Source organism: Colletotrichum aenigma (assembly GCF_013390185.1).
Source record: "Colletotrichum aenigma strain Cg56 chromosome Unknown KSG_Cg56_contig10, whole genome shotgun sequence".
Lineage (NCBI taxonomy): Eukaryota > Fungi > Ascomycota > Sordariomycetes > Glomerellales > Glomerellaceae > Colletotrichum > Colletotrichum aenigma.
In genome coordinates this window covers 3,021,255-3,048,681 of record NW_023500916.1, presented here as the reverse complement: position 1 = coordinate 3,048,681, position 27,427 = coordinate 3,021,255, and the positions used below count along the sequence as shown (strand labels likewise).

Here is a 27,427-nt window from a genome sequence, read left to right as displayed (position 1 = left end):
ATGGCTTTGTCGATGAAGTTGACCTTCTCGTCGGGGCAGATGGGATCAGATCAGTATGCCAAAAAGACCCTTTGCCAGGACATTATTAACCCATTTCAGATTGTGAGATCTGTTGTGTCGCCTTCGCACCACCTCGGATACAACGGGCACTTCACCTATCGTATGACGATTTCCCAAAAGGACGCAAAGGAGATTCATGGCCTTCCATGGGCACCTACCTTCTGGCTCGGTAACGTCGGACACTATGCGTTTACCTGCCCTCTTGGTGGCGATGACTTCGAGGTCACACTTCGCATCCCACGACCCCCTGAAAAGGAGGAATTCGTTAGTTGGGGGCGTCCATGCAACCTAGCCCCAATTGCTGAAGATTTCAACCTGTTTTGCGATCCAGTAAGGCATGCTATCCGTCTCAGCATCCACACCCAGTGCCAAGAATTTGCTCTATTCACTGGGAGTAGGCTCGACCGGATCGTTGCCCACGATGCGGTAGCGTTGATTGGTGACGCGTCCCATCCATTGTCTGGGGCATTAGGTGCAGGCGCAGGCTTTGCCTTGGAAGACGTGTACGCTCTCGCAAAATGCTTGAGCTGGGCATGGTTACATGGATGGTCTCTCGGGATTGCGTTGGAATACTATGATCGCATCAGATCGCCCCATTATCGTGAAATCTATCGAGTGCTGGGCAGAGTCAATGGGACTGAAGCTGCTGTAGCAGCCGAGGATCTCGATATAGACGCAGAAGTCAAAGAACGAGTCAGAAGAACTGACGAAGCCAGAGATAACTGGGTATACTACTATGAAGTAGACAAAGTAGTCGCACGCACTTTGAAGGACCCTGAGTTCAAAGTTGACGCAAGGCTTTAGGGACCCGTACGAAGTTGCGGTTTTGGATTTGCTTGGCAGAATTCAGTACTTAGAATGACGTATTCAAAGTAGACAAAGCTGGTTGAGAATTGAGTGTAGGATTTGAATTCATCCGTCGACTCTCCTAGTGGGATTGGAGGTCTCACTCGTTTCAAGCTCACAACAGGATCAATCTTTCCTGTAATTTGTTATATACTGGAGTCCCGCCTTGTGGTAATGCTCGAGCAAATTAGGAGAGGAAATTCAGACCGAAATGTCAATCTGCTTGGCCCGGCACTGAATATTCGGCTCTCAGCTTTTGTGACTGCAGATACCTGGGTGGGCTGTGGAGTACCGAGATTCACAAAGTCGTGTGACATCAGCAGCAACAATAGACCCGAGGCGACGAGAGATACGTGCCTTGCTTCCAGCTGCTGACATGCTTATCTGTAGCCATGTTCAATGAATCTCTAACAGTAGTCATACCCTATTTCTAAGCGGCAGTTCCGCGAAGCCTAGACAGTAGAAGCACTGAAAGTGGTTCGCGCTTATTTTTCTGCTCGCCCGACAAAGTGTCTGAGTCTCTCCGTAGCTATGCTGAAATGGACATTACCGGCCTGCATAGTTCTGGACATACTGGGATGGACTCGAGAACAATCCGTAAGGTGAAGAAAACTGCTTCAGCCATTGCCCCTCGGGATCATTGTTAACCGTATCGTCGTCGAAGGCTTGCGACCTGTGCTATCGGAAGGGAATCAATTGCGATACCCAGAAACTGCTTTGCTCAAATTGTCAAGTGTATTCGAGAAAGCGTACGCGCGAGGCAACCAGCAGACACAAGATGAAAAAGAAGAAGACGCCATCGCCCACCCATGACCATGGACAACATCGACAACGAGCTCAGAAACAGCGTAGCACAGGTGAACGACAAGCTAGGCAGTCATGATCAAAATGCTCAGCGACAACATGATGCCGATCCCGTCGAACAGGTCACAGTCTTGTCGCTTTTTCCTATGCTTCCCGGTCTCGCAGTTCGCGGTGAACAAAACTCCATTATCATGCCCAGTTCTTGGCCGTCGCCAAATCCAGTGCAAGACACACGTGGTCGACGGCGCAAGGAACTGCTACCAGAAAATATTGTGCGCCACGTCATGGACGTCTATCTGGTGACTTTCAACAGCGTTTTTGTCACTGTTCTTTCCGCCGTCTCTTTACCGAATCGTGGACGACTGGTACTGCAAGCCGACTGACCAAAGTGGATCGCTGTCCTGGGCTACCATAAACGTTGTTCTGGCTCTAGCTTATTGTTATGGCCACGGCCACTTAAGCTTTACCGCTCTGCAGGCCGTCAACGTCGCCGGGTGCCTTGATAACGCCCAATCGGTACCTAATGACACTGTATCGGGGGATATGAGTCTGCAGAGCGTTCAAATCTTTCTTGGCCTAGGCATCCTATTTATGGAGGCTAGGCCAGGTGACGTTCGAGCACCCATCATCTTTGTGTCCACGGCCATGAGACTCACGCAGGCCATGGGCATGCACCGCAAGGACAGTTACAAGAATACGAAATCAGTCGAGGATATGCAACGAAGACGTGTATTCTGGATCGCCTACATCCTCGACAGAGACGTGGCCGCGCGAACGAGGCAGAAGCCCATGCAGCACGACGTGGACATGGATCCTGATCTGCCCCCGATCGAGGATGAGGTGGCGATGGCAGTGACCGGAATGTTGCTGATGCTGGTGCTAATCATGACTATGATGACGCTGATGATGGCGCATGCGCAAGGGGCATGACCAAGTTGAACCTATTCCGCGCCCGCGTCGAGCTCGCCCGGATTCAAGGGCGTTAAGACAACTGCGTCTTTTCCGTCCGGGCCCGTCACATGGATCCTGGAGAGAAGGCTCGGCTTGCTCAGGGTATTAGGGTCTCCATTCAGCAGTGGAAGGCTCGGCTGCCGACCGCCCTTGGCGTCGACTTCCTGTCAAGTCAAAACAACAACCACGGTAGCACTGAAGCTGCAATCCTGCCGGCCGTCATGTGCTGTATGCACTCTTTGACCACTATATGCCTCGGGCAGCTGTGTTGTGTCAACTCGATGGACTTCCACTGGATTGAGGAGGTTCTTTCCTATGCTCGGGGCCTCGGTGATTGCGACGCGACGTCCTCCTTTACCTCTCCCTCATCGGTTATACCACCGCCGCCGCCTTCAGCTGAAGGCTGGAATGTGCTTGTGAGCCAGTGCCGTAAGTTCGTGCAGCCCTTTCTCAGTATCCGCTCAAAACATCCCACCTCCGTCAACGTCCAGCTGTGCCCCTTCATGTCGATTCTTCTATGCCCGTCTGTCAACTTGTTCCTGAACTTCGAAAATGGCAACAGACTGACGGACCAGCGCCTCATGGCGGGAGCCGCCTCTGTGCTGGGTGGCGTTATGGAGCAGACGCAATCAGAAATTGTCTCCAAGGTTCTCGAAGTCTACATTGAGTTTGACTGGCACTTTATACTACTAACGACCGACCTCACAACGTCAGAATCACCTTTTCTGGGCAAGTGACTCTCGTATCAGTAGCACCTTGAAATTCAATGTATGCAGTCAATGTCCAATAGTTGCAGTGCCTAGCGCAGAAACATGTCCCTTAAATCGGTAAGCTTAGACAGGCGTAAAGTGTGTGTTGCCGCTTTTGCGAGAAGCGTATCATTTGTCAGGACCTCCCAGATTCATGCCGAGATACCCCGGACAGGATTATGCCAAGTAGCTCTGCAATCTTGCACTGTGAGGTTCCGAGGAACACCGGGATCTCTTACGTGATTTGTAGGTTCCGCGCATTGCAACTCACAAAGGGGGGGGGGGGGGGGGAGGGGGGTAACATTTCTAAGCTACTGGGGAGCCAAGTACAAGAACCGTGATGTCCAGTGTCGTGAATACCGCGAGATCAAAAGATATTAAACCAGACAATCTTTCTCGTCTGGTGCGTCTATTTCCTCAAGTACCACTCGCAATGCTTGTGGGCATTGGCTCATACGTTGCAAATTCCCAAACCCAACCGACACATTCATACGAGGGCCAAAGGAGTTCTGATTTCGAAATGAACATCAAGACGAACATCACTCTCTACACTGAGGGAACTCCCAACGGCCTCAAGCCTACCATTCTGCCGGCGGAGATTGATCTGGAATACAATGTGAGAAGAAATAACCACCTAACAAGTTCGACGTAAGCCGAGAAACAGCTAGGAATTTCAAACCTCCAGGATGGCAGGGATCAGTTTTGGTGTCTCCATATGGCACAGCTTCTGTAAGTGCGCGACCTCATGCAGCTTTTCATGATCCTCCTCAACGCGAATGAGCAGATCACATGGGAAGCCGTGTCGGAGTTGGACCTGAAGGGTGGGTGATTCGAAAGGTGCGCGTCGAAAGTGTTGGAGATTGTAAGGGGCTGGCCCCTAGGCTTGTTTAACATAGAGGTGCTGTTGATTGACTATTCTAAGCTGAAGAAGGAAGAAAGGACTTTATAGGGATAGGCGCCTAGCGGCGGTGAAGCATACTGGGACTAGGCGGTGTGCTACGGCAGAATAGTGGATCCGGCGGGGCTGGGTCTCGGTAGCTGCTCCGGCAAAGCCGGAGATCTCGGCCGGGCTCTAGCCCGTGACAGAGATGATATCATGGGGATGTTCAAAGACACTGGGAGCATCAGGGAAGACTTCTGACAGTATCTGCGTGTCTGGTGAAAGCATTCTCTTATCGTCCGACATCGCTCAAGAGTATTCGTTGGCCACCTAACTCGCAGCTTGATTTGATATCAAAGAGGAGTGCGAGAACAAGAATGGAGAGGGGAAAGCAGCATTGTTATACGGCCTTCAGCTTGTATTTATCCGTTGCTATTCGAAAAGGGTGTTTCACTTTGGTGGCACTGTAACCGACTACCTGCGTACTGATTGTAACTCACACCAAACGTTGCATGAGTGGGGACGTGAAAACGGAGACCATGATTGAGCCTACACATTTTCTTTCGGTGAATCACTGCTTTATTCGATACCGAAACAAAATCTGTGAAGATGTCACCGGTATCCTGGTCATACACTTTCAGACTTGATTCTTTGAGTTGAGCCACAGGCTTGGGACATCTATTCCCTGCCTGGTCGTACATACTGACTACTACCCATACGTTGGCGATGAATGCGGAGCAATGATTAATGATAATCGGTCCGTGAGGCATTGGAAGGACCCCCAACTAGCTCTGGCTTCTATGCGAGTGGTGTTGTCTGTTGAATAGGATGAAAAGCGGAGGTGTGGGTGTCGCAGGTTGGAACGACCTTTTTTCACAACTGCGAAAGCGGCCGCGACGTATGTATTCCAAACAGCGTCGCGCAGGAACCAATCTCCTTGAGCTTCGTCGCTCTGTGTAGATTGTGCAAGCTGATCTACGTCATATTTCGCTCTAAGCGGCGGGTTTGGGAGAGACGGGGACGTGACTTCGGGCCCTTATTCGGGAGATTGCCCATCCTCCTCCGTCGGGGTCAGGCGGATTCCATCTTATTCGGTTTCGGCTTCTGCGGTAATGCTCGTATCCGTAGTGTAGTTCATCTGAACCTTAATCTGTACTGAGATGGGACCACTTGTCAGCAGGGGCTTGTAACGTCTCCACCGACACCCTTGTCACATCGTTTTCGGATTCGGGTCAGCTTGAATCTTCGTTGAGGCTGTGTTAACGCCGAGCTAGATCATAAGGTCCTTGGCCATGCACCGCAGACATCTTGCCCAAGTGCCTTTGGTATCTCTTAACAATGTTTACACCCGCCGGTCGCAATGAGTATGTTAATTCCGCAAGTTGAAGCCACAGGGTTATAGGGATTATTAGATTTCAAACCTAGTCAAGATTTCTTCGATTCTCATTCGCTGGTGCTGCAGTACGCCGAGGTAGAATGGCCGTCATGAACAAGCATCATCGCAGTATTATCTTTCGCGCCCTAGAAGGTTTTGACATACAACTTACTACCGCATTTCTGGAACCATTCTTTCGTTCTACTAATCACACTGCATACTGAAAACCAATCGCTACTTAAGTTATTCGTTAACTCTTCGCGAGTAAATCAAAAGGGCAAAACACGTTTCTCATGTCATGCTCCTGTGGCCCCAATACCTGCAGCAACGTGACGGTGAGAGATAAGACAGAAAATGACCGGTACTCATCATCCTCGTTACCCAAAGACTCAAAATGCACTTCTCCGGTGATGCCGGACTCTACGTGGGGCTTTAGGAACTTAACAGGGGGTTCCCACCACCAAAACTCAGCGACGCTCCTTTACCAAACGGTCGAGGTCGCGAGATTAAGGTTGATAAGTAATACAATAGCTTTTGGACCATGATTAATATATGCTGGGCGGCGTACATGCCAGTAGGAGATCAACGCACAATCTGATTCAAGACTCCGCGTCTGGCAACTGTAGACTTTCTTCTGGCCCCTTGCAATTCCCATACGAGTAAACGGCGGGACCTCTTGTCAAACGAGAAACTCTATTGATAGATTTCCCCTCACCTTTTAACTTGGCTTTCACGAGTCCTTGGGACTATCCTAGTTGCTGTGGCTCTACGTGATGACAGACTTCAAATGGGTAGTTCTACGAATATATAAAGCAGTCTAAACTTGTCAGCACATCCACAAATTACGAGCCTCGAACACTTCCAACTGCCACAACCACATCAACAGAGACATTTCAAGAAAGAACGACAAAATGAAGCTTCAAACCGCTCTCGCCCTCCTCTTTGCCTCCGTGGCCATTGCAGTTCCAGGCCAAGGCCAAGCGGGTAGCAATGTGCTTGCCCGCAACCCTCAGAGGGGTCCTGTGCGCCCATCTGGAAACTGCTGCTCGTACATCCCCGGCACATGCAATTGCGGTTGCGTAAGTAGTCTCACGACTTTGTACAACAGCGATCTTCGCATGCTAATTTCAGTGTTACAGTGCTCAGGTGTATGTGATGGGTTGAGGAGACACCTGTCTCGCACTCCTTCCCTCCCTTTTCCTTTCCCAGTTTGGTTTAAGAAGACTAACATATATACACTCAGGGTCCTTGCGCCACCAACGACGATCCCAATGCTACCTGCCCTTAGACTGAAGAGGTTTTGATTCCACTGTCCTATTGAATGTGTGAATAGCTCATTGAGCTTTTGCCTGGATGGGGCTTGCATGGAAACCAGGTAATGGTTGGCAAAATCGCGGGAGTGAAGGTTCTATTTTTGCCTTCGTGTTTTTGCCTCACTTGGGCATGCGTGGTGCAGGCGGGATTAGAGTCAATGCATGGTCATTTTGGAGGATCATCCAGCATTAGCATTCAGCCCAGCTGCCTACCAACGGCTCGAACATAAGAATAAACCTTTAGCCTCTCAAGTCTGTCATACATATCTCCACACATTATGCCTCCGCGACATTGTCGGCCGTTATGAAGTGACCAAAGCTTTAGTGCATCAATGGCCTAGAGAGTCGGCATCTAGGCCTGGGTAAGATCCCCCTCGTCTGCAACAGCAACACAGTCATACCCACCTTAGTTTCCCTCATGCCTTACGCCAACAAGTAATTAAGGCGGCAACCTGTCATGGTGACTTAAAATTCATGGTAGCTTCCCTCCGCATCCAGAAAACGCGCTTGATTTTATGAGCTTGGGAGAGGTACTCCGTACATATCAGTCCTTGCGGCCTTGGAAGTCCAGCAAACCTTACTTGCACCACAATGCTGCCAGACAAAGACATCAACGGGCGAGAAACAAGTGCTGCCAGCATTGTGTTGCTTGCAGAGTCCACTCGACTCATCACCACCAACCCATCTGTCGTCAGTAGCACCGTTCACTGTTCCTTCGATAGGATGATACTATCTGGAATTAATACTGTACTGGTACTCGAGGAGAAATTCTTACGTATGACCCATCGTGGGGAGCATTGTGGAGTCTGATGTACCACCAAGCTTCACCTTTTGGAAACTGTAAGAGAGGATCGGAACTCCCACGAAGATTGCTGACTCACTGTACACAAATCGTTCATCAGAACCGTTGACAACAGCCTTTGTGGCTTCGTCGTCAATGATCATGCCTGCAGGAGGCTGGTCTCTCACACAGGCGCAGAGACGATGCTTGTCAGCATTGGGAACAACCGCCCTGCTTGAGGATTAGTGTTTGGTCATATAGAAACAGGGACGTTACTTTACATCATGAGGACTGCCAGGAAGCCGAAGTTCTTTGCCATTGCTTAGTTCGAGTTTGAACAGAAAGGGCTGGATGTATGAAGTCAGCGAGAAAATTAAGATGGCTGCATGACACCGATCGAGGTAGAGGAAACCCGTCGAGTTATGAATGTTAATCAGTAGCACTATACATATCACAGAAAACCAGTCGAACCAGTACTTCTTTCTCCAGCAACCGTCAATCGGTCTGCCCGATATCCCGCCGGCTGCTGCAAGGCTCTGAAGCCCCTGTGCCGGGCGGGGCTAATTAGCATGATGATCGGCTCTACGAAGTAGTCTTCTTTCGACCAACGAGAAAATCCAAGCACTCTAGAATTAGGGTAAAACTGGGTCATGTCGTGGCTAAGACCTTCTTGCGTCTTGTGGCAGCCGGTGGGATAAAAGCAGATGCCACAGCGCCATCAAAACGGCCCTTGATGGTTCTATCTCATACTTCCCCAAGCAATTTTAGAAGCAAGTGAATTTACTGTTATTTCTCCTTCCAAAGCAGCCCCCCGCAAGTGCACTGCTGGCTTGGAGTTTGCGGCCAAAAAGCACATCAAAATAGCCAGGGGGGTGGCTCAATCCTTACGGGTACTTGGAACCTTCGAGTCAAGACCAGTGAGAAAGGGTAGTGGGGCAATACCGAACGTATTCCTGGCCGGCGATCACTACACTATCCAAACTGTGCCCCTGTCTTGTCACGCAGCATAGAGTAATGCTCGATGACCGAACGACGCAGCTCTTCTGTATCGTTGCTGAATCTGGAAGGATTGAAGCTACTGTCCAGCCCAGTTTGGCAATCCTACCATCCTCATCATCGCATGCTCACCAAGGGACCAAATAGGTAGTCAGTCAATCAGTCCTGCCAGAGGAACAACATGACTTCATGAACATGCGGGCAACCCCGCGGAAAGGTTTGCTCACGTTTCCACTGTATGCAACCGTTGCAAGTGCTAAAGATTACGTTTCAGGGATAGCAGGGTAGACTTTCAAGGCGGATTGCTTGACCGCCACGAGAGCCACATTATCTTCGGTCGTCGAAAACCTGTAAGATAGGTTTCGAGATTCGATGGGACCACAATGAGGAGGGGCTACCGAGAAACGGGAAAAGTGGAGGAGATGAGTCAATGATGCTCGAATAGATTGTGAGTTTGAAATGTGATCAACAACCCCCTGAACAGAATCTCCAGGCTTGTTCTTTTCATGAAGTTGACAATGAAATGCCTCCAGATGCTTTCTAGACGACCCGTGGCCTGGAGAAACCATTGGGGAAGACGAGAGCCCCATTATTGATGCGTCTGTGAAGTTGGATGAGAGTGCCAGCCGCGAAAAGGAAGTTAAATGGTTCATCCCGTTAAATGATGGTTGAGCTATCCTCATTTCAGTTGATTACGTCTGTCTACTTCTATCAGGCGTGGGCCTCAAGAAAGACGGTTCTACAGCATGGAAGCAGTTTCTGACTCAAGCTGTTCGTTAATCCGGTCTATTATGAGGACCTTCTGACCGATGAACTCCGTTGCTTCTGAGGGCGAGCAAGCAGCGGGGACTGCTTTGTGTAGAGGTTGTTTTAGTCATAGTTCTCGCTCTATCTTAACAAATCTCTAGTCAACAGACTGTCTATGATGGCACGTGCGGGAACCTGAGAGATTTCAAGGACATTTAGATATGGTGGGTGAGAGATATCTGGCTAGCCCCGCGTGATGATCTGCCCCGGGACCCACGGAGCAACCCACATGATACACGCCGGTAAGATTCGACCGCCTTTGTTGTCGTATGTTCAGTCACTGGTGCCATTTTATATCAAACAGGGTGATGGTCATTTACTTTTCTGTCCTTGGTGTATGTGGAAGTGATATGAAGCGACATTTGTGACCTGCGGGAGTTCTCACCAATTCGTCCGCTCGGCGTCCGACCTGGCCGTGGGGTCTAAAGAGGAACCCGACGCCATTACATGTTCGCCCGAATTGGACTGCGTATTTGAACGATTCGGCTGCGATGTTGTAACCCTAGAACCTGGCGGAGCAATATTCGCAAGTTCAGCAAGTACGTCAGAGGTACGTCGGTCTCCCTTCGACTGGGTGTGTTGTCTTCATTACCCAATTCTACTAGCCGTTCCAAATTAGAACTCAACTATTGCGCGTCTACTGTTTCCCGACAGATGAAATTTCAAGTAGCCGACTTCAGGAGATGGGTGCTTCGCACTCCGACGGGCGTCGGCTCACTTGAGTTGCAGACAACGTCAATGTCATTTTCTCTTGGACCCAGAGAAGTGCTTGTTCGAATTCGCGCTGCGTCGTTGAATCCTCGTGACTTGGCCATAATCAATGTGAGCGCACTCCATTCCGATGAATTACAGGACACTAACCGGCAGCAGGGGCTCGGAAAGGTAGAGTGAGATCTTTTTGTGAGGTCTGGTCCTCGGCTAAGAATTCCTTTACTCAGCACCTGCATCCGACACCTGTAAAAAAATCGCTTATACCAGGGTCAGACGACGCCGAGGCTGTCCTGGAGGTCGGCTCCGATGTTCAAGATTTCTGCGTAGGGGACCACGTTGTTACGCACATCACTGCTCACTTATCAGATGAGGCATTCGCGACGACGGATGACATGATTCAAGGATTGGGTCAGCAAAGGGATGGTACTTTATGCGAAATTGGTATCTTTGGCGACACCGCTCTGGTTCGGATGCCGAAAAGCTTGTCATTTGAGGAAGCTGTGACTTTGACCTGCTCCGGCCTGACGGCATGTAATGTCTTGTTCGGACACCCGGGCAAGGTGGTGCACGTTGGCGATCACGTTCTTGTGCAAGGAACTGGAGGCGTGAGCATCGCTGCTTTGCAGGTACGTAAGGCCAACTCATACATTACATCCTGTCTGTCTTGCGGCGTTGGATTGGTCACTGATAGTTGCGAACGAATAGCTTGCGGTAGCAGCCGGTGAAACAGTCGTAGCTACCACAAGCAACCAAGAAAAGTCGAGTCGCCTGAAAGACCTCGGCGCTTCACACGTAATCAACTATCGCACAACCGAGAATTGGGGTCAGGCTGCTCGGGACCTTACTCCAGAGTCTCGAGGAATGGATCACGTTATCGACATAGGCGGATATGCAACTCTCAGTCAGTCTATTCTTGCCACGCGTCCTGGTGGAGTTCTGAGCGTCGTCGGAGCCTCTGGCGGATTTGAGGGTGAGCGCCCTGATGTTTTGGAAGTTTTGTTTCGCGGGATTTCTCTGCGAGGGATTGTTGTGGGAAACAGACAGATGTTCCGAAACATGGTTGAATTCATAGAGGCGAAGAACTTACAGCCGGCGGTGGATGATGTGACGTTTGAGCTAAAAGATCTGAAGGCGGCGATTGAGAGATTCTGGAAGGGGGAGCACTTTTCCAAGATCATTCTTAGGAACTAAGATTCTTTCTTCCGGCTTCAGTCCATTACTTTCCATTCACATGTCGCAGAGACGTTAAACTTTTGACTCGACTGGCAAACTCTAAACGCAACACCGAGGATTGGGTTATGCTTATACATCACTTTGACCCGGCCCTGACATAACCGGCGTAATTGGCGTAACTGGCGTAACTGGCGTAAGCATGTCGGCCTCCCCCTCTCTTTACTCCACATTCCGTGGCAAGAGTACATAGTATTTATATACAGCCGAGTTTTCACAGTAAACCAGCAGCATGAGTGTATTTACCATCGCTACCTGATTGTACGTTTGCTCCAATGGCCCCCGCGACGCGTTCTTCCTCATATACCTTCCGTTGGTATTGTCGCCCCGGCTTCGGATGTATGCCAAAATGCTTTTGGCTTTTGTAAAGCAAATTGCGAAACAGCTGTCCTCAATCACGCGGTTCGTGCGGCTTACTGGTCGCTCATTATCTCACAGAAGCACCCGAACTTCAAAGGTGCGGAAATTGACATGAAAGTCGTTGTCTTGAGTTGCATTTTGCACGACATGGGATGGTCGGAGACGCAAGAACACCGCTTTGTAGACAAAAGATTTGAAGTGGATGAAGCCAATGTTGCCCGCGACTTTATTAGAAATCACGACAGTGGCACAGAAGGCTCATGGACCGAAGCCAGAATCCAGCGATCTTGGGACGCGATTGCATTGCACGCGACACCGTCGATCGCAGTCGATCGCACGACATGCTGCGAAAGAAGTTGCACTGGTGCAGATGGGTGTGCTGGCGGACTTCTTCGGGCCGAGGACTCATGAAGTGGCCGGTGGTCCAGAAGATTTGATCACTGTGGATGAGTATCATGCCGTGATGCGGGTGTTTCCCAGGGCTGGGTTTGACGGACAAGGCCTGAGGAAAATACTGTGTCATCTTTGCCGTACGAAGGCCGATACCACGTTTGATAACTGGGTGGGTGATTTTGGGCTTATATATGGGACGGATGGAGAAGGGGAGAACGTGGAAGAGTACGAGCAGGGGTGGGAGAAGGCACGGTCGGCCTCGATGTTGACGAGCGCCTTGGAGTCGCTGGTGGCCCTCGATAAGAAAGGCTAGAGTACAACGAAGAAGGCTCTCCAACTCGGAAGCCGATTGTACATGTGCAAGGCGACGTCTTCATGTTCCTGCGATCAAGAAGGAGAAGTCTTCAGCGAGACTTTTGATATTTCAAGTCGCCCACGTCGTCTATGTCGTCCATGTTGTCCATGTCGTCCATGTCGCCTCCAGCCAGCTCTAGTCATCTCACTACTGTCAATGGCATGGACAGTTCTGTCCGAAGGTAGGTACCAAGGCAAATGCGGTTGTCATCGATTACAGGTCGGGTGGCACCCTCGGGATTCTTTAGACTACAACGCCTGCGCAGTTAAACACTTATCATCGTTGCGATCAAAATGGAAAACAGCCGTACTCTGAACGTATAATAGAGTACGTCTCAGCAGATCAAGCTACTACGAACTGTCCAAATTGAATGCTTCTCTGGAGATCCAAAGAGATCAAGTGATCGTGCCAGACCCAAATACTTTGCCAGCTTAAGACATAATCTAGTACTTCAACTTGGTCACAAGCTTTCCTGTGTTTCCTCCCGAATACAGCATCATCCAAGTGCGAGGTATCTCTTCAAAAGCTGCCTCAACAACCATTTCACTCTCATTGTCAATGACAATAGTTCCCTTCTTCCACTCATCGAGGAGAATGGCTCGAACCTCGGGCAGATGCTCAACCCAGTCGAGATGTATGAATCCCGTGATTTGCAGACGCATTGCAATGACTTCCTGTAGCTGGGTCAGTACGAGAAATCAGTTCATAGGGGACATTACGCGTACGAAATAGTTCTTCAAACCAACAGCATTGCCGTCACGATTGTAGTTGGAAATAGATCCACTGGGATGACAAGTTAGACTTCGCGATGAAGTAAAAAGGTTATTGTGCCATGGTAACAACTCACCAAGCTGCGACTCGGCCAAATTTGGCCAATCTGGTCAGCATAAAGTCCAGAATCTCGCCGCCAACATTGTCTGAACTCAAGTCAGTTACCAGATCTGCAAGGCTTAGGTGGAAACTATGAATAGACCGAAGTAGATTTCAACAAATCCCTCAGTCTCTTTCGTGAGCTGCTGCTTGAAGGCTTCGGACTTGTAGTTCAGGCAGATGTCGGCTCCTAGCTTCTCAACCCAGCGAGACTTCTCATCGCTGCCCGCAATTCCAATCACCTGTGGCACACGAACAGTCAGTCAATTGGTGTATCCCGATTATGAAAATGGAGCATGGCAAAACATACCTTGCGACATCCGATCATCTTCTTTGCAATTTGAACTGCCATTGTTCCCACGGCGCCTGCCGCCCCGCTGATGACAATCGCCTCCCCCTTCTTGGCCTTCACAATTTGCGCAAGGGCGTAGTACGCCGTATGCCCAGGCAGACTCAGTGCGCCAAGGAAGTGTGTGATAGGTAAATCATGCTGGGGCTCAATGATCGCAACATTCTTGGCGTCGTCGATTGAGTATTCGGCCCAACCAGGGTTACCGGACACCAGGCTCCCCACAGGAACATCGGAGCTGCGAGATTCGACAACCTCTGCGATGCCCATGGACTTCATGACTGCGCCAACATCCACAGGCGGCAGGTAAAGACGCTCTGGACTGGCGAAAGGGGAGATCCAGGTACGTTGAGCAGGGTCATTGCTAAGGTATTGAGTCCTTAGAAGAACCTGACCATCCTTGAGAGGGGGAATATCATCTTGGGACGGGACAAATGTTGACTTGTCTCTTTCTAGAATCGGTTCGCCGAAGGGCTTCTCACGCAGAAGCCACTGCTTTGATGCTCGTGGGGTGCTCATGTTGAGTTTGGTGTGATTTGCAAAGTAGACAGCTGATGACTATCAAGGACAGGATGTTGAGGGCGCCAGAGAGCCGCAAAGAATTTATAGTTGTCGGAGGGAGCGCTCTGTCATGTTCCAGGACAATACTTCACAACTGATCATCGAACTACAATTAACTTGCAATTGTATGATGACAGCATGGGCATCTACCCAGTTTTCTCCTGCTTCTGGGGTGGCTGACTTGTCTCATTGGCTCTGGACGAAGCCATGCATAGCCGAGCACGACCCAATTGGTTCACTTACAGCAGACGCTGCTGGCAGCCGGTGGGATAAGAACAACTAAATCCACCGGATTAAGTGGGAAAATGGATGAATAATCCCAATCCACGGAAGATAAATTCCACATAGCGGCCCGCGTACTACCATTCGATCGAGGTCTCCGCCGTTCCCTGGAAGTCATTAATCATCCTGCACTGTTGCCCTCAACACGGGCAATTATCAGGAGATATACCAATCGCATGAAACTATATTCACGTCTTCCAGTGAATTCAAAGCAATTAGTGTGTGTCAATTGCGCATTGCAAAGCCTAGAGGTCGCAACTAAACAGGTTCCTTGCGCATGACACTGGTAATATTCAGCTCCTCAACCAGATAACTTATCCCATGTTGACGATTGACCATTGCGGTTTTCTGTTCTTATTCCTGCCCAGAGATCTGTCTTTAACGACCCTACTCTTGTCTGAGCAGGCAACATTGGACAAGTATTGGGGTCGACGGTGGGCTTGCAAGTTACTGCTAGAAAATATAAGGTAAACATGAAGGCTCAAGAGTCGTTGAACACATCGTTAAGTCGTGAATGTACCACGTAGTCACAGTGTGAAATTTCGGTCTAGGGAAGGTAGCATGCTGTTGCATATAGTCGCATGTTCAGCGCAGAGGTTGCAACTCTGATACAAGATGCGCTCTTCCGTCGAACGGAAAGTGGGGGGAGGTTTCAGACGCAATGTTGTGGTTCACGTAGAATGTAAGCTTTACACTCCGAGAGCGAGACCGAGGATTATGTCCGTACATTGCTACATCATTGGCCAGCTGAAGCATAGAGAACATAGATTGAGTGATGGTTGGGTTCATGAAGCTTAGTGTCCACCCATCCGGCTGTAGCCAAGATTGGTCGTAGTAGGCGGCCCCACGAGGATCCGACTGCGGCTACATCGCCGGTTGACACCCAGGTTGCGTGCTGGTCATCTGTACCGGGACTAGAAAGCATCAGCATAAGAACTAAATGTTAACTTTGCGCTGAGATTGACCACCCTCAGATCTAGTCGCCAATCCAAAAGTATCATGGCTTCTGTGAGCACAGGCATTATCAATTTCGAAGGTATGTAACGGCTTGATTGTCAGCGGATATTGTGGTGTTTGGATTATTCAGATGCATTTGAACAGACTACCTCGGTGTTTCGGCGGCTCTTTTCGAGTGGGCAGAGAGCTATGATACCAAAGATTGGGATCGTCTGCGAAAATGCGTGACTCCTGAGTTGCGAGTAAGTTTCCACTTCTGCTCGACTGACTCAGAGCAAATCCATTACATTTATGATATTGTACTCAGGGGCCAAAGTGAAAGGCACTAACAGACCGCCTTTAAAACAGATAGATTATCGAGACGTGTTAGGAAAGCTGTGGGAATCTATGCCGGCCGCAGACTATGTTGCCATGATTTCTAGCCCGGCGGTCCTAGGAAACCCGCTTTTGAGGACGCAACACTTTGTCGGTGCCACAAAGTGGGAAAAGATCTCTGACACAGAGATCCTTGGACACCATCAGCTACGTGTTCCCCATATCAAGCTTTCTGATGCGAGCCCGCCGGTGGAGGAGATGAAAGGCCACGCCCACAGCTACAATCAGCATTGGTATCGAAAGATAGACGGTGTTTGGAAGTTCGCGGGTCTGCGCCCGGAAGTGAGATTCGGCGAGTACGACATGAAAGGCATTTTTGAAAGCGGGCGGCAGTCGGTAGCTTCAGAGTAGATTCAACTAGCTATACAAATCTTCTCTACGAGGTATAATGGAAACGATAAACATCCAAGGTGGACCAACTGTGACTGACTTTGCCATGCAGTTATTTTCACGGCCTACGGAGAGTCTGAATCACACAACAGCCCCGCTTGGTGTTCGAATAGAACTAGACAACAATTAGTACTAGGTAGGACTCTGCCTTACAACACAGGGCGAGGGAGGAGGAGAGGTGCATGTGGCGACAGGGACAGCCTATCGGAGAAGACCAGAGACCCTTAGAACTATACTCAGTATACCAAGCAAAAGGCTCTGTGGTATGAACAAGTGGATTAATCAATCGTATTCAACTACGAATGATCCTCCAATCATAGATTATGACAGTTGAAAGCGAAGACAACACAGCTGCGAATAAGAAGTTTCAAGATACCTGTCTTACTTTTGACGGTTGAAGGCACCTAGTCAAAGGTAGACAAGCTTTTTGCAAGAAGAAATGAAGAGACGGCGATGACGAGAGCAATTCTCAGACTCCGCTCGCTTGGGCAGAAATACTCCCCCATCTAAGCGGCAGAACTCTCCTTCTGCTCCCCAAGCAATCACCGCACCACACTTAAGCATTCGTTGAGAACGGATCAGGCGTTTATTGAGCGGCCATGGAATTATGTCTGAATACCTCGCAGGTTCGGGCGCTACCAACGTCCCGGATGCCGGGTCTAGAAATTGCAGTTCTCGCCTACCGTAAGTCCCCGGATTCATGACTCGACAATTCGAAAACCTCACGCAAAAAAAAAACATGATTACCCGGCGACTGTAGCTGCGGTGGAGAATCCTATTCGGCACCGACAGACAAGCCTTCAGACGAAGGCTAGATTAAGGTTTTCCCCCTTTATTTGTCGAAATAAAGTCCGGGTATCACATTGGTGGGGTTAGAGCGACGAACTGGTATATCTTCCATCAATCGCTCCATTCTAGGCTGCCGGTGGGATGTTGTTTTGACCAGTCATTCATTCATTTTTACATTCACTTCAGTCACTCTCTTTGATTATCATCATCATGATTTTGCCCCATCTCGCTGTGCGTGCACTCTCCGCATCTGTGCAGTGCCCAGTCGTCCTTGACGGACGCATTTCGCAAAACTTCACCCTCGAAAACTTCGACACGAACGGTTCCCCATACAACCCAGGCTTCACCAAGGGTTCCGACCCTTGGTCCAAGATCATTCTCTTCCCCACCGTTCCGACCCCGTCCCGCTTCGATGCAGCCGCCTCCGCCAATGCCACCGGCGGAAGTGGGTTCAAGCCCCTGGAGGTGACGATCAATGACCGCTCTATTTTCAACCCCCCACCCGGCAAGAACCCACAACTCGGCTTCCGCCGGGCGGGACTCCTACTTGGCAACGGCTCCGATGCGTCCAACCAGGGTGTCATGACGTTTCACTGGTCTGCCATGCAGCACTCTGCACGCAAACTGAATCTGACGCACGAGTATCTCACCTCCTTTCACGAAACAAATGACTCCGGTGGTGCCCAGTTTGCGCTGCAGGTGGGACTGCCATTGGGCCAGAATGGAACGGAGCCGCCGAAGGAGAACTGGAAGATGTTGGATCGGAACAACAGCGTCGTATTCACGACGCCGTTGAAGTTTGATACATGGCAAAATTGGGCTGTTACGCTTGACGTCCCGCAAAAGTAAGTACACGTTATCATGTGGACGTGATGTACGGCATAACTCACCATCTTGCAGCACCATGCAAGTCTTTTTCTCCGAAGGAAACGAGCCGTTGAAGGCTGTCACCAAGGTCCTCCCGAACAACAATGCTGGCGGTGGTGCGTTGCAAATTGGCATGTTGAAGAAGCCGACCGAGACGAAGACGGTCGCAAATGACGGGTTTCAGGAAAGCAATCTCAACGAGGGACAAATTTTGGGCGGCATTTTTGTTGAAAACAGTGCCAACGGTTGCATCTCGCTGTGATAGGAAGTATTGGATGGGATGGTTGCGAAGAGCCGGCGTGACCAAACGGAAATGGGGTTCGTCGCATCGTCAATGAATGGATGAATCCCTGCGTATGCCACTCGTTCCCGAACAGGCCCGGGGAGGAGGGACCTTCAGTCGAGGGAGAATCCCAATGTGCCCATGCGCACGTGTTCCCCTGGCCGCGGATCCGGCCGCATACATAGCTACCAGCCCCTCTTATTTTCTTTCGCTTTCTCCTGCATGTATTCCACTTAAACCAGGTAGAAAAAGCAAAACTTCACCGTTCGGGCGTTTGTAGTTACATGTGGCCAGTCATTGAAGAACGTTATGAAACGTTGGTTGACCAGGAGTCTCCGAGACATTCCACCACATCACCTGTCTTGGCTTTTTGTCACCTGATTCCCCTGAAATTATTCCATTGTCTCGCGCAACCTTCGCCCAAAAGTTGAGAAGTGTCATTTGCGATGATGGCTGGCGTATGCTGTGCGACATGAAGATGGTTAGCATTAGAAAAACATTCTCAGGTTTTCTCCGTGTACTTTGGGCAAATATTCGCCCGCCACCTTTTTAGGATGGTTCTTGAATGTCTTATCGGCAGGCAATTTCAAGAACAAAATCTTGGGTTGTTCGTATTCAGTCTTTGGAATGAGGGCGAAGAAGGTGCCAATATGATCAGATGAGTGAGGTCTTTGGTGCGGAGATGGATAATCCTGGCCAACCGCCCGGGGCGATATTCACATAGAATATTGTGCATTCTTTTATCCCTATTATTTTCCTGCCGTTCTGGCTGTCGTGCTTGTTGTCCGTTCGGTTGCCTTAATACTCGTCTCGTCCTAATTGATCTGAACTGTCAGAGATAACCGTCCCAACGCGGAAGCTCATGTTTGACGATGGAGATGAATTTTCAGCCATTGATCCCACCGGCATCATGTTCCCTCGGAGGATGGAAACTCGATAGAACATCGTAGAAGGGCCTGGGCAGCCTGGCTGATAGGGAACCTATAGTGGTCTGAGACTTGGGAAAAGAAAATGGAGTGTTAGCGCTGACAATCAGGCTGGCCATTTCATATCACCACAAAAGCCTAACCAATGACCTGGAGAAATGGAAGTGCCTTGCTCATCATACCGAGGTAGGCGAGAACCTAGCGCCAAGAGAACATCAGCTTGGTCATCAGCGGGGAATTTGATTGATTCAAACGAACACCACGAGAGCGGTGGATGACTGATGCCTACCGCGACACCCTAATAGGGCCAGTAGGGATTGTCGGCGATGATTCTTGTTTTGATACCATACCGAGGCTACTAGAAATAGCATGATCTACCCCTGGGATAATGATGATCATTAAGTCACGGAGGGTGGTATGCTTATCTGCCGGGCCGTAGATTGACGACTTGTTTATGCCGACCGAGGTAAAATTCCAGGGCTGCCCAGTTTTGTCGATAATGATTCAGAAACCATGACGATAGTTCGATATCTTTCATCAAAATTCCACAGGCGTCGTTGATGAAACGACCGATTGATTAAGTGAGGTCTTTCTGGTCAGTCCAGATGACTTCTAGGTGCTCAAAGTACGTCGAGATGCCACTAATACAGGCCAAGATCCTTGCGTAGATGCTCAGTTCAGGAGACATGTCGAAAATTGTTAGATGCGATTGGAGCCCACCAAATCCTAAGGAATGATCCTTCCCGGCATCCTCCTTACAAGGTACCGACACAACGGCGCCGGGAGGACCCATCACCACGGTCCAGGCCAATCTAATCTAGACGGCCGGTACATTCCCCAGTCTTTTTGTTGATTATTCGGTTAACTCGGACGTCCCCCCTACGAGGAGGGCCTTCCCAGGGCGGCCATCCCCATATCTCCCCAGAGCTGGTGAGTGCTCCATGATGAATGGGCCGTTTGTGAGGTCATGGATGATCGCCATAAGAAACAACCTGCATGTGGAGGGTACTCCTGAAATCCATGAGATGGTGCGACGGTGAGCACCACGGCTAGCCAATCATTACGTCCGACGTTAGGTGGCGGCCAACGTCCATGCGCCGTGTCACCGGGAATGTACATACGTCCGTCTATGCACGGCCTTGCCAATGTGATATGTCGGAGAGAGAGCAATGCACACGGGAAAGCCGTGTCAATCCGCACAGATGTTGCAAGACTTTCCTTTGATTAGATCCAAGCTCCAGCACAAGACATTCGTGTCTACAAGACGAAGCCACCAATCATCATGAAACGGCAGGTCGCAAGAAACAACGTTTTTGGATGAACTAAGCTCGTCGCCCCAAACATGGGATGGCGTTCGTGGTGGGCGTGGAGGTGGATCCTGTTTTCTTCGTGGATATTTCGAGTCTTAAGCCTCGGTCGAGGGAAGGGTGTTTCGAGGTATAAGAGATGGACATAACGCCGCTTCATGTAGCTATCCGGAGAGATCACCACCTACCACCCAGGCTTCCAACCATTCAATCATTTACACTCCGGTGTTTGCACAATCCTTCGTTTCCAATTCCACTCGCTGTCTGCCTTTGATCGCAAAACTTCACTTCGACTTCAAACAATCACGCTCTTTTGATAAGACATTCGCTTCGATACCACACCAAACACCACCAATACCATCAAAATGAAGACCGCCGCCATCACCACCGCTCTCCTCGCTGCTCTTGCTGCGGCCAACCCTATCGAGGTCCGCCAGGCGTCTGGCTGCAAGGCCTTCACCCTCCTCTTTGCCCGCGGCACCACTGAAATGGGCACCCTCGGATCCGTCGTCGGCCCCAGCCTCCAGACCAACACGCAGTCCGCGCTCGGTGCGGACCAGGTCACTGTCGAGGGTGTCTCCTACCCCGCCGATATGGGCGGAATCATGTCCGAATCCACCGGTTCCGGCCCCGGCAGCGTCGCCATGGCAAACCAGGCCAACTCTTGGCTCCAGAAGTGCCCCAGCACCAAGCTCATCCTCACCGGCTACAGCCAGGGCGGCATGGTCGTCCACAACGCCGCCAAGAAGCTCAGCGGCAAGCCCGTCGTTGCTGCTGTGACCTTCGGAGACCCTTTCAAGGGTCAGGCTGTTACCGGTGTTGCCACTGGCAAGTTCAAGAGCTTCTGTGCCACTGGCGACTCCGTCTGCTCCGCTGGCGGTTGCGCTAGCTCCGGAGGATGCACCAGCACCAGCGCTAGCGGACACATTGGCTACGGCTCTGACACGAAGGCTGCTGCTTCCTTCATCAAGACTGCAGTTGCTTAAATGAAAGTCCGCGACAGGGTTTCAATGCCATGCAAACAGGAATCCTTGGAAGGGCGATAGAGGAAGCTGCTGGTTCTGCGGCGCGGATACACGACTGGATTGGAAGTCTGGGACATTCCTTATTTCGATTGTATGGCTTACCTTCTATGTACATTATGATCCATCAATAAAAACGGCTCTTCCCTGAGCAGTTTACAACCCCTGATCGATCTTGATCCCACTTTCCTGCGAAGGCACTTCTGACTGTTGACTCAAAAGGCTGCATGTATCCGCAAATCGAATGAGGATCATCAGTTTTTCTGTGACATGCTCATCCCTGTAGTATCTTCTGGCCATCTCGTCTAACTTCATTCGAAGCCGCAGACAGTCATTAGTATACCCAGCGGATATTGAATGACAAGGCCTAACGGAGAATTTGACTCAAAAGGGAAAGGGTTGATCGTGGCGTTTCCGGTAGCTCGATGGGTTCCAGACTAACGTTTCTAGAGCTCGTAGTGCGATCCACGATGCATCGAGCCCCCTTTTGCACGGCCCTCGTGTAACCTCAGTTAGTGCTATTGTTTAAATGGTGGCATAATTCAAATTGATGAGAAGCAAAAACATTGTAGGCGCTTCATCCTGTCAATGATATCTCAAGGTGGAGTTCGATCCAAGTTTAATTCGTACTTATTCTACAATGAGATGCGAAAAGGTCGGACTTGACCTCATAACTGGTTTGCTTTCCCGTAATGGTTTTCAACTCCTGATATGGTGGAGATCTCCTACCCCAGTGGGCGAAGTCAATCGTTTGGTATTTTGATGCCTTCGTTGCATGCCTTGGAAGAGTGCGCGATGATATTCTTGCGTCTTCTGCGATGCTTCCGATAAATCGGTTCGCCAATACACAATTAAGGTATATCCAGACCATCAACCGCTGCAGGGTTTTGCTATTCAGGCTCAAATCTCTAGGTATTCGGGAGGATAGTGACAAGAGTACAATAGGGATAATGGTGACGAAGGCTATGAAGACGAGGAGGATGGAAGGGATAAATAAATCCTTATTTTCATTATGAATAGCCCTTAGCCGCCCAGCGTATTGGAAGGATCTTCAATACTTGATGAGAGTTTCCTGAAAATGCAAGCTTGAAAGCTATCAATTCAACATCTCTATCTCCAAGGTTGTGGCATGTACCTTTCGTTTGATTCAATGCGTTACGTCTGCGGGAAGCGCTAACACGAAGTTCAATTTTATAATTGAAAGTGACTTAACGGCGTTTACGAACCTGTTGCGCCCAGGGCTTGTATGGTTATCCTCTTATAATCGTTCAGTCATCCCACCTACATGAAGGTGGACTTTGCTTGGCGCGTAACATTGAAGACTTACTTTAACGGACGATCCCAATACCTGAGTAGCCCTTCACAGTCTCAAGCATTGAAAATATGGTCATTCATCAACGTCGTATTCTTTATATCTTCATCTAAGATTGTAACGGTATACGAACGTGAATAAAATGTACGTCGTCCATCGGAGTTCAGTAGGACATCAAACCCCCCGCACTGCCCAATTAAGCTTCTTGGGAGCGGGCATTCCGTCGGGTTGAAAGCTTATGTTTCCCATATTAACCATTGAACTGAACACCCTTGCTCGCCTGGCCCGCATGCTGCTTGTCGGTGTTGGTGTTCTTGTCAAGCTTCGTCTGCTCCCCTGCGATGCGGGTATCAATGTTGGCCACATTCGCGCCCTGGGCTTTTTGGATCTGCAGAGATAGCAAGCCCAAGTAGTTCTTCAAAACCTTGTTCTTGATAAACCCGTTGGATGCCTCCTGTGACTTGTCGTTTGCTGGGACGAATGCTAGATTCTCAGCATCGCCTACCAGCTGCGCTGCTTTCTTGACAACTTGGAGGTCTGCTGCAGAGGCCGTCGCTGGGTCAACCTACGCCCGTTGGTTAGCATATGACCATAGCTTGTGCCATCAGGGGCCAGTAAAACTACGGATGAACGTACAGGGAATTTGGCCTTAGCCTCGTCGGCAGCGTTGCCGGCTACACCATCAGAGATCTGGATCTCGGCGTACGTACGATCCACCAGGGCCCTCTTGTCTAGTGCTGCATCCACCTGAGACGTAGTGGGCAGCGCCGCAGCCAGCGAAACGGCGGCAGAAAGCAACAGAACAGCGGTGTTGGTGAAGCGCATCTTAAATTGTGCGTGGAAGAGGCAGGTCTGAAAGGAACGGGAGGTCTGGGTGTAAACGAGATGTGTGGGCCGGCCGAAGTAGTGTAAGCTCCTGAGCGAACGAAAGAATGGGATAGTAGAATAGAACAAAAAATTGAAACGAAAGATGGGATTATGGACAGTTGGATGGCTGGTAAGAACGGAGAAAGATCAGACGACGAATACACTAGGCCATATATACTTCGATATTTCTGGGCCAATTCAGGCTCCCGACGACTTTTCAGATCGCAGAAGCTGTTTTTAGGGAAGCCGCCGTCAGGGTGGCTTGGATTGTCAGAGGGGTTTGGGCTGTTCCAGGGTATCGCTTCATGTCACCCTCAGGGCCTGAAACCATCTCGATCATGAGGCTAGTCCCAATGGGGAAACCGCTTCGGTACACATCTGCTGGGGTTTCAAGACCATAAGATCCCGCCGGTTCATTCAGATTTGCAATATACTTTCTTCAACATCATGTGCTGAAACGCGTTTGTTCCTGTCTTTTCCTGTGACTACAGACTCGTTCGTAGAACTCTCTTGTGCTTTAGGAATAAAGCTGGTCACTCGGCTCATGCCGATTTGGAAAGTCCAGGTGCCCCACATTTCCGAAGGCCAGACGCGGGTTGAGGACTCGCGAGAAGTTAGAATATTGAGCTATCAATGGCTTCTCATGTCGGTACATGTAACTCCAGCAGAAGTGATATAATCCGGCCTTCATTCCAGCTAGTCAGCTACAATTGGATGGATTGCGATTAGCGGTCCAACTCAAATCTTCAAAAACAACCAACGCGCTTGGGGAGAGTTGCCACAGACTCCTCAGCTGCCGCTCAGCTTTTTTGACCAATACTGCCAGGCGTGCAACTCACCTGCCTTACTCATACGATAGAAATGTCGCTTGACTCAAACGCGGGGCCAGAAATACGGGATGGCATATGCGATGGAACGATACATGTCGCACCCCACAACCCCTAGCTACAATTGAGGCTTACTGAAACAAGCGTGGTATCCGTACTTCTTCTGGGGGTTTGCACCTCACGACATGGTCTAGGAACAGCGGTACTCTTTTTTTTTCTTTCTTCTCGCGTATCCAGTTAAATATCCAGTATAGTTAATTGCCCAGTAAACACACTTAATCTGCGTGTGTAACTCTGTTTCGTTGAGAGTCTCTCAGGGTGGAAAATCGGGCTTGAAAAAACAGGCAGATACGATGATAATGAAGCTTGAGATGCCCTCGTGATGGCACGCCTTCGCACCTCTATGTCCTCTGATGGACTATATAGGCTTGAAAAGGGAACAGCGGTACTCAGCGAAAACCGCATCCCTCCAAAACCCCAAAAAAGATATTTGACCTTAGTTACAGTTGAGACGAACCATGTGCTCTGGTGGTTGCAGGGACGGCGCCGATGCCGAATTTTCGACATGACTCCGCTCTGTTGTGTTCTGGGAGAAAGCGCAGTGGGACATGATTTTCTGGCTGGCGGCTTTCTGCCCAAAGCAAGTACTAACAAAGCCTCATGTCGTCCAAGCTGTTACCTCAAATTATCGAATGAGGCTTGATAGAGAAAATCGGACGAGTCTACGTGACCACTCAGCCTCTAACTAAAAGCGTCTGAAAACATCTGCACACACATAGCACTTTGCATCTTTTTAGGTAAAAACGCTGCAGGTGAAAGCTATCCCGAAGACTAGAGGTCTGTGGCTTCATACTTATCTGTCATGCCACAAAGGGCTGGCCAATCCGAAGTCTTGGTGTTTTCCGATGGCGACGGCAAGCCTCGAGTGGCAGCACCTTGAGGGACAAACTTTTGTTTCTATAAAATGTGCCATTCACTATCGGCGGAAAGCTTTTCCAACATCTCGAGTCGCTTCAAAACCTGCATCGCACAATTCAGCCTGCACCACTGCAGCCAGCCAGTCGACAGGAGGAGTGATGATGGCCCCAAAGAGCCATATCAACAACAGGTTCCAGCATGGCCGTCTTCCAGGATACGAAAAAGGACCGTCATTGGCAGCAATTCCAAACGAGCTCCTTTTCGACATATGTGGATACCTTTGTCTGCATTGTCAACTCCCACATTTCATCGATATCCCGCACACAACATGGGAAGAAGGACGCGTCGGACAGAGTAGTCTCGTCAATCTTTCTCGTACCTGCAGACACTTGAGAGATATAGCACAGCCGATTCTGTTCCATTACTACTACAGCGGTGACGCTCTAATGAGCCCACCAGGCGGCTTGGATCTTTCGCAGTATATCAACAATAACGAAATGATCGAAAACGGCAAAATGATATCCTTCCTGTACAGCATCATTAGCCGACCTGATCTGGCAAGTTCGGTCAAAGCATTAGCGTTGGTTGCTCATTTGCCTCCCTATTCCACCGGCAATTGCGATGTTCCGAATTCGACATTCCAACTTTTTCGCGACACAGCCGACACCATCGGCCTAGAAGGGGAGATTCCTTGTCGGTGGAGTGTTGCAAGCCTTTTCTGGCTGCAGGAGCTAGCAATAGGTCTCTTGCCCTCCGTGCGTCATCTTCTCCTCAGGAGACCTCAAAAAGAAGGATATTAAGTTCTGCAACAACCGTCGCAGTCCTTGCCAAACTTGAAGTATCTGGCATTACTGCCAACTTCTGGCGTCGATAGGGTTCTTAATTGTGCTCTTGGTCGTACAGATGGACTTTTACTGCGCGCATGCAATTTGGAAGAACTTACGGTGTCCGATTATTACGTCCAAATCGTCAGGCCGGGTCCTCAACCGACACTCCTTCCCCCAAGACAAACGCTACGTAGCCTAGTGCTCAGCTCTGAAGATGCCTCGTCATCTGAATGCGCATGCCCTGACCATGTTAGCAGATTCAGATGGCTTCAGACAAGAGACTACCACGAGCTACGCGGGACGCGTATTTCTACACGTCTGACCCTTCGCACCTACTCTGTTCTCGAATCACTCCAGATAGATCAAATACTTTTGGACGGTCACATTCCTGGGCCGCACACCGACTGGTCCACTCTTCTGGGCACGTACAATCCAATGACTGTTCTTTCAAAGTTACCCAGAGGTTTGAAAGTACTACGTGTCACAGCTGTAATATGTTGGCCTGTTATGAGGAAAGTGCTGGATGCACTGGTTCGAAAGGCTCCAGTCATGTTTGCGAACTTACACGAAGTTGAAACTGTCTCATACGTCTCAATATTCGATCATAAAGCATATCCCAAGCGCGGATCTCGCATGCCCGCTATCAAAGACAGATTTTCCGAGATTGGGGTTTCATTTACATTCAGATATAGCGCACCCAGAACCGAACTTCTTCCATGCAGAGCTCGTCTAAGGCATTTGTAGCAACAAGTAGGGAAAGGCAATAGTATACGTGGGACTCTAAATCTGTTTTCATGTAGAATCTTTCAGGATACAGTGGAAAAGTACAGCTGATGGCTTCAAATATTCTTGGTTGTGTTATCTTACTGTTTGGCGTCTCCAGTTCGAAATTCAGGAGTCATATGGATTACATTTCCTAATTCATTGCTCATTTCCCTATCTGGGCAATCATACCAACTTATGTGATACGACAGATGCTTTCAGCTACAGACTGAAAAACGTTTGTTCGTGTTGCTTTACATGTACCTGTTCTACATGTCACCCTGGCCGGTTCTGATGGTAACACTCGCCATGTGATCTGAATCGT

General features: G+C 49.7%; 10 protein-coding genes across 10 annotated transcripts; 7 read left to right on the top strand and 3 right to left on the bottom strand.

Moving 5' to 3' along the window:
- On the top strand, positions 1-394 carry CGCA056_v014684 (uncharacterized protein; the record flags this gene model as incomplete). Its single annotated transcript, XM_037329926.1, has 2 exons — positions 1-324; positions 392-394. The coding sequence occupies 2 exons, from the start codon at positions 1-3 to the stop codon at positions 392-394; spliced, it is 327 nt and encodes a 108-aa protein (XP_037171688.1).
- Positions 395-2,729: 2,335 nt separating this feature from the next.
- On the top strand, positions 2,730-3,398 carry CGCA056_v014683 (uncharacterized protein; the record flags this gene model as incomplete). Its single annotated transcript, XM_037329925.1, has 1 exon — positions 2,730-3,398. The coding sequence occupies one exon, from the start codon at positions 2,730-2,732 to the stop codon at positions 3,396-3,398; it is 669 nt and encodes a 222-aa protein (XP_037171687.1).
- A 3,178-nt stretch (positions 3,399-6,576) lies between these two features.
- On the top strand, positions 6,577-6,953 carry CGCA056_v014682 (uncharacterized protein; the record flags this gene model as incomplete). Its single annotated transcript, XM_037329924.1, has 3 exons — positions 6,577-6,744; positions 6,805-6,813; positions 6,909-6,953. 3 exons carry the CDS (start codon positions 6,577-6,579, stop codon positions 6,951-6,953), a joined length of 222 nt encoding a protein of 73 aa, XP_037171686.1.
- A 796-nt stretch (positions 6,954-7,749) lies between these two features.
- On the bottom strand, positions 7,750-8,078 carry CGCA056_v014681 (uncharacterized protein; the record flags this gene model as incomplete). Its single annotated transcript, XM_037329923.1, has 2 exons — positions 7,750-7,990; positions 8,041-8,078. The coding sequence occupies 2 exons, from the start codon at positions 8,076-8,078 to the stop codon at positions 7,750-7,752; spliced, it is 279 nt and encodes a 92-aa protein (XP_037172392.1).
- A 2,222-nt stretch (positions 8,079-10,300) lies between these two features.
- On the top strand, positions 10,301-11,464 carry CGCA056_v014680 (Zinc-type alcohol dehydrogenase-like protein; the record flags this gene model as incomplete). The annotated part of the gene is made up of 4 exons (XM_037329922.1): positions 10,301-10,384; positions 10,433-10,444; positions 10,501-10,899; positions 10,979-11,464. The coding sequence occupies 4 exons, from the start codon at positions 10,301-10,303 to the stop codon at positions 11,462-11,464; spliced, it is 981 nt and encodes a 326-aa protein (XP_037172383.1).
- A 1,590-nt stretch (positions 11,465-13,054) lies between these two features.
- Positions 13,055-14,349, bottom strand: PTGR1 (Prostaglandin reductase 1; the record flags this gene model as incomplete). The annotated part of the gene is made up of 5 exons (XM_037329921.1): positions 13,055-13,285; positions 13,337-13,394; positions 13,459-13,528; positions 13,585-13,723; positions 13,792-14,349. 5 exons carry the CDS (start codon positions 14,347-14,349, stop codon positions 13,055-13,057), a joined length of 1,056 nt encoding a protein of 351 aa, XP_037171713.1.
- Positions 14,350-15,672: 1,323 nt separating this feature from the next.
- On the top strand, positions 15,673-16,356 carry SCD1-1 (Scytalone dehydratase; the record flags this gene model as incomplete). Its single annotated transcript, XM_037329920.1, has 3 exons — positions 15,673-15,709; positions 15,775-15,872; positions 15,979-16,356. 3 exons carry the CDS (start codon positions 15,673-15,675, stop codon positions 16,354-16,356), a joined length of 513 nt encoding a protein of 170 aa, XP_037171711.1.
- Positions 16,357-17,394: 1,038 nt separating this feature from the next.
- CGCA056_v014677 (uncharacterized protein) lies at positions 17,395-18,313 on the top strand (the record flags this gene model as incomplete). The annotated part of the gene is made up of 2 exons (XM_037329919.1): positions 17,395-18,029; positions 18,085-18,313. The coding sequence occupies 2 exons, from the start codon at positions 17,395-17,397 to the stop codon at positions 18,311-18,313; spliced, it is 864 nt and encodes a 287-aa protein (XP_037171712.1).
- A 2,619-nt stretch (positions 18,314-20,932) lies between these two features.
- CUT1 (Cutinase) lies at positions 20,933-21,553 on the top strand (the record flags this gene model as incomplete). Its single annotated transcript, XM_037329918.1, has 1 exon — positions 20,933-21,553. One exon carries the CDS (start codon positions 20,933-20,935, stop codon positions 21,551-21,553), a length of 621 nt encoding a protein of 206 aa, XP_037172338.1.
- A 1,598-nt stretch (positions 21,554-23,151) lies between these two features.
- On the bottom strand, positions 23,152-23,726 carry CGCA056_v014675 (uncharacterized protein; the record flags this gene model as incomplete). The annotated part of the gene is made up of 2 exons (XM_037329917.1): positions 23,152-23,466; positions 23,538-23,726. 2 exons carry the CDS (start codon positions 23,724-23,726, stop codon positions 23,152-23,154), a joined length of 504 nt encoding a protein of 167 aa, XP_037171428.1.
- Between the last annotated feature and the right edge of the window lie 3,701 nt (positions 23,727-27,427).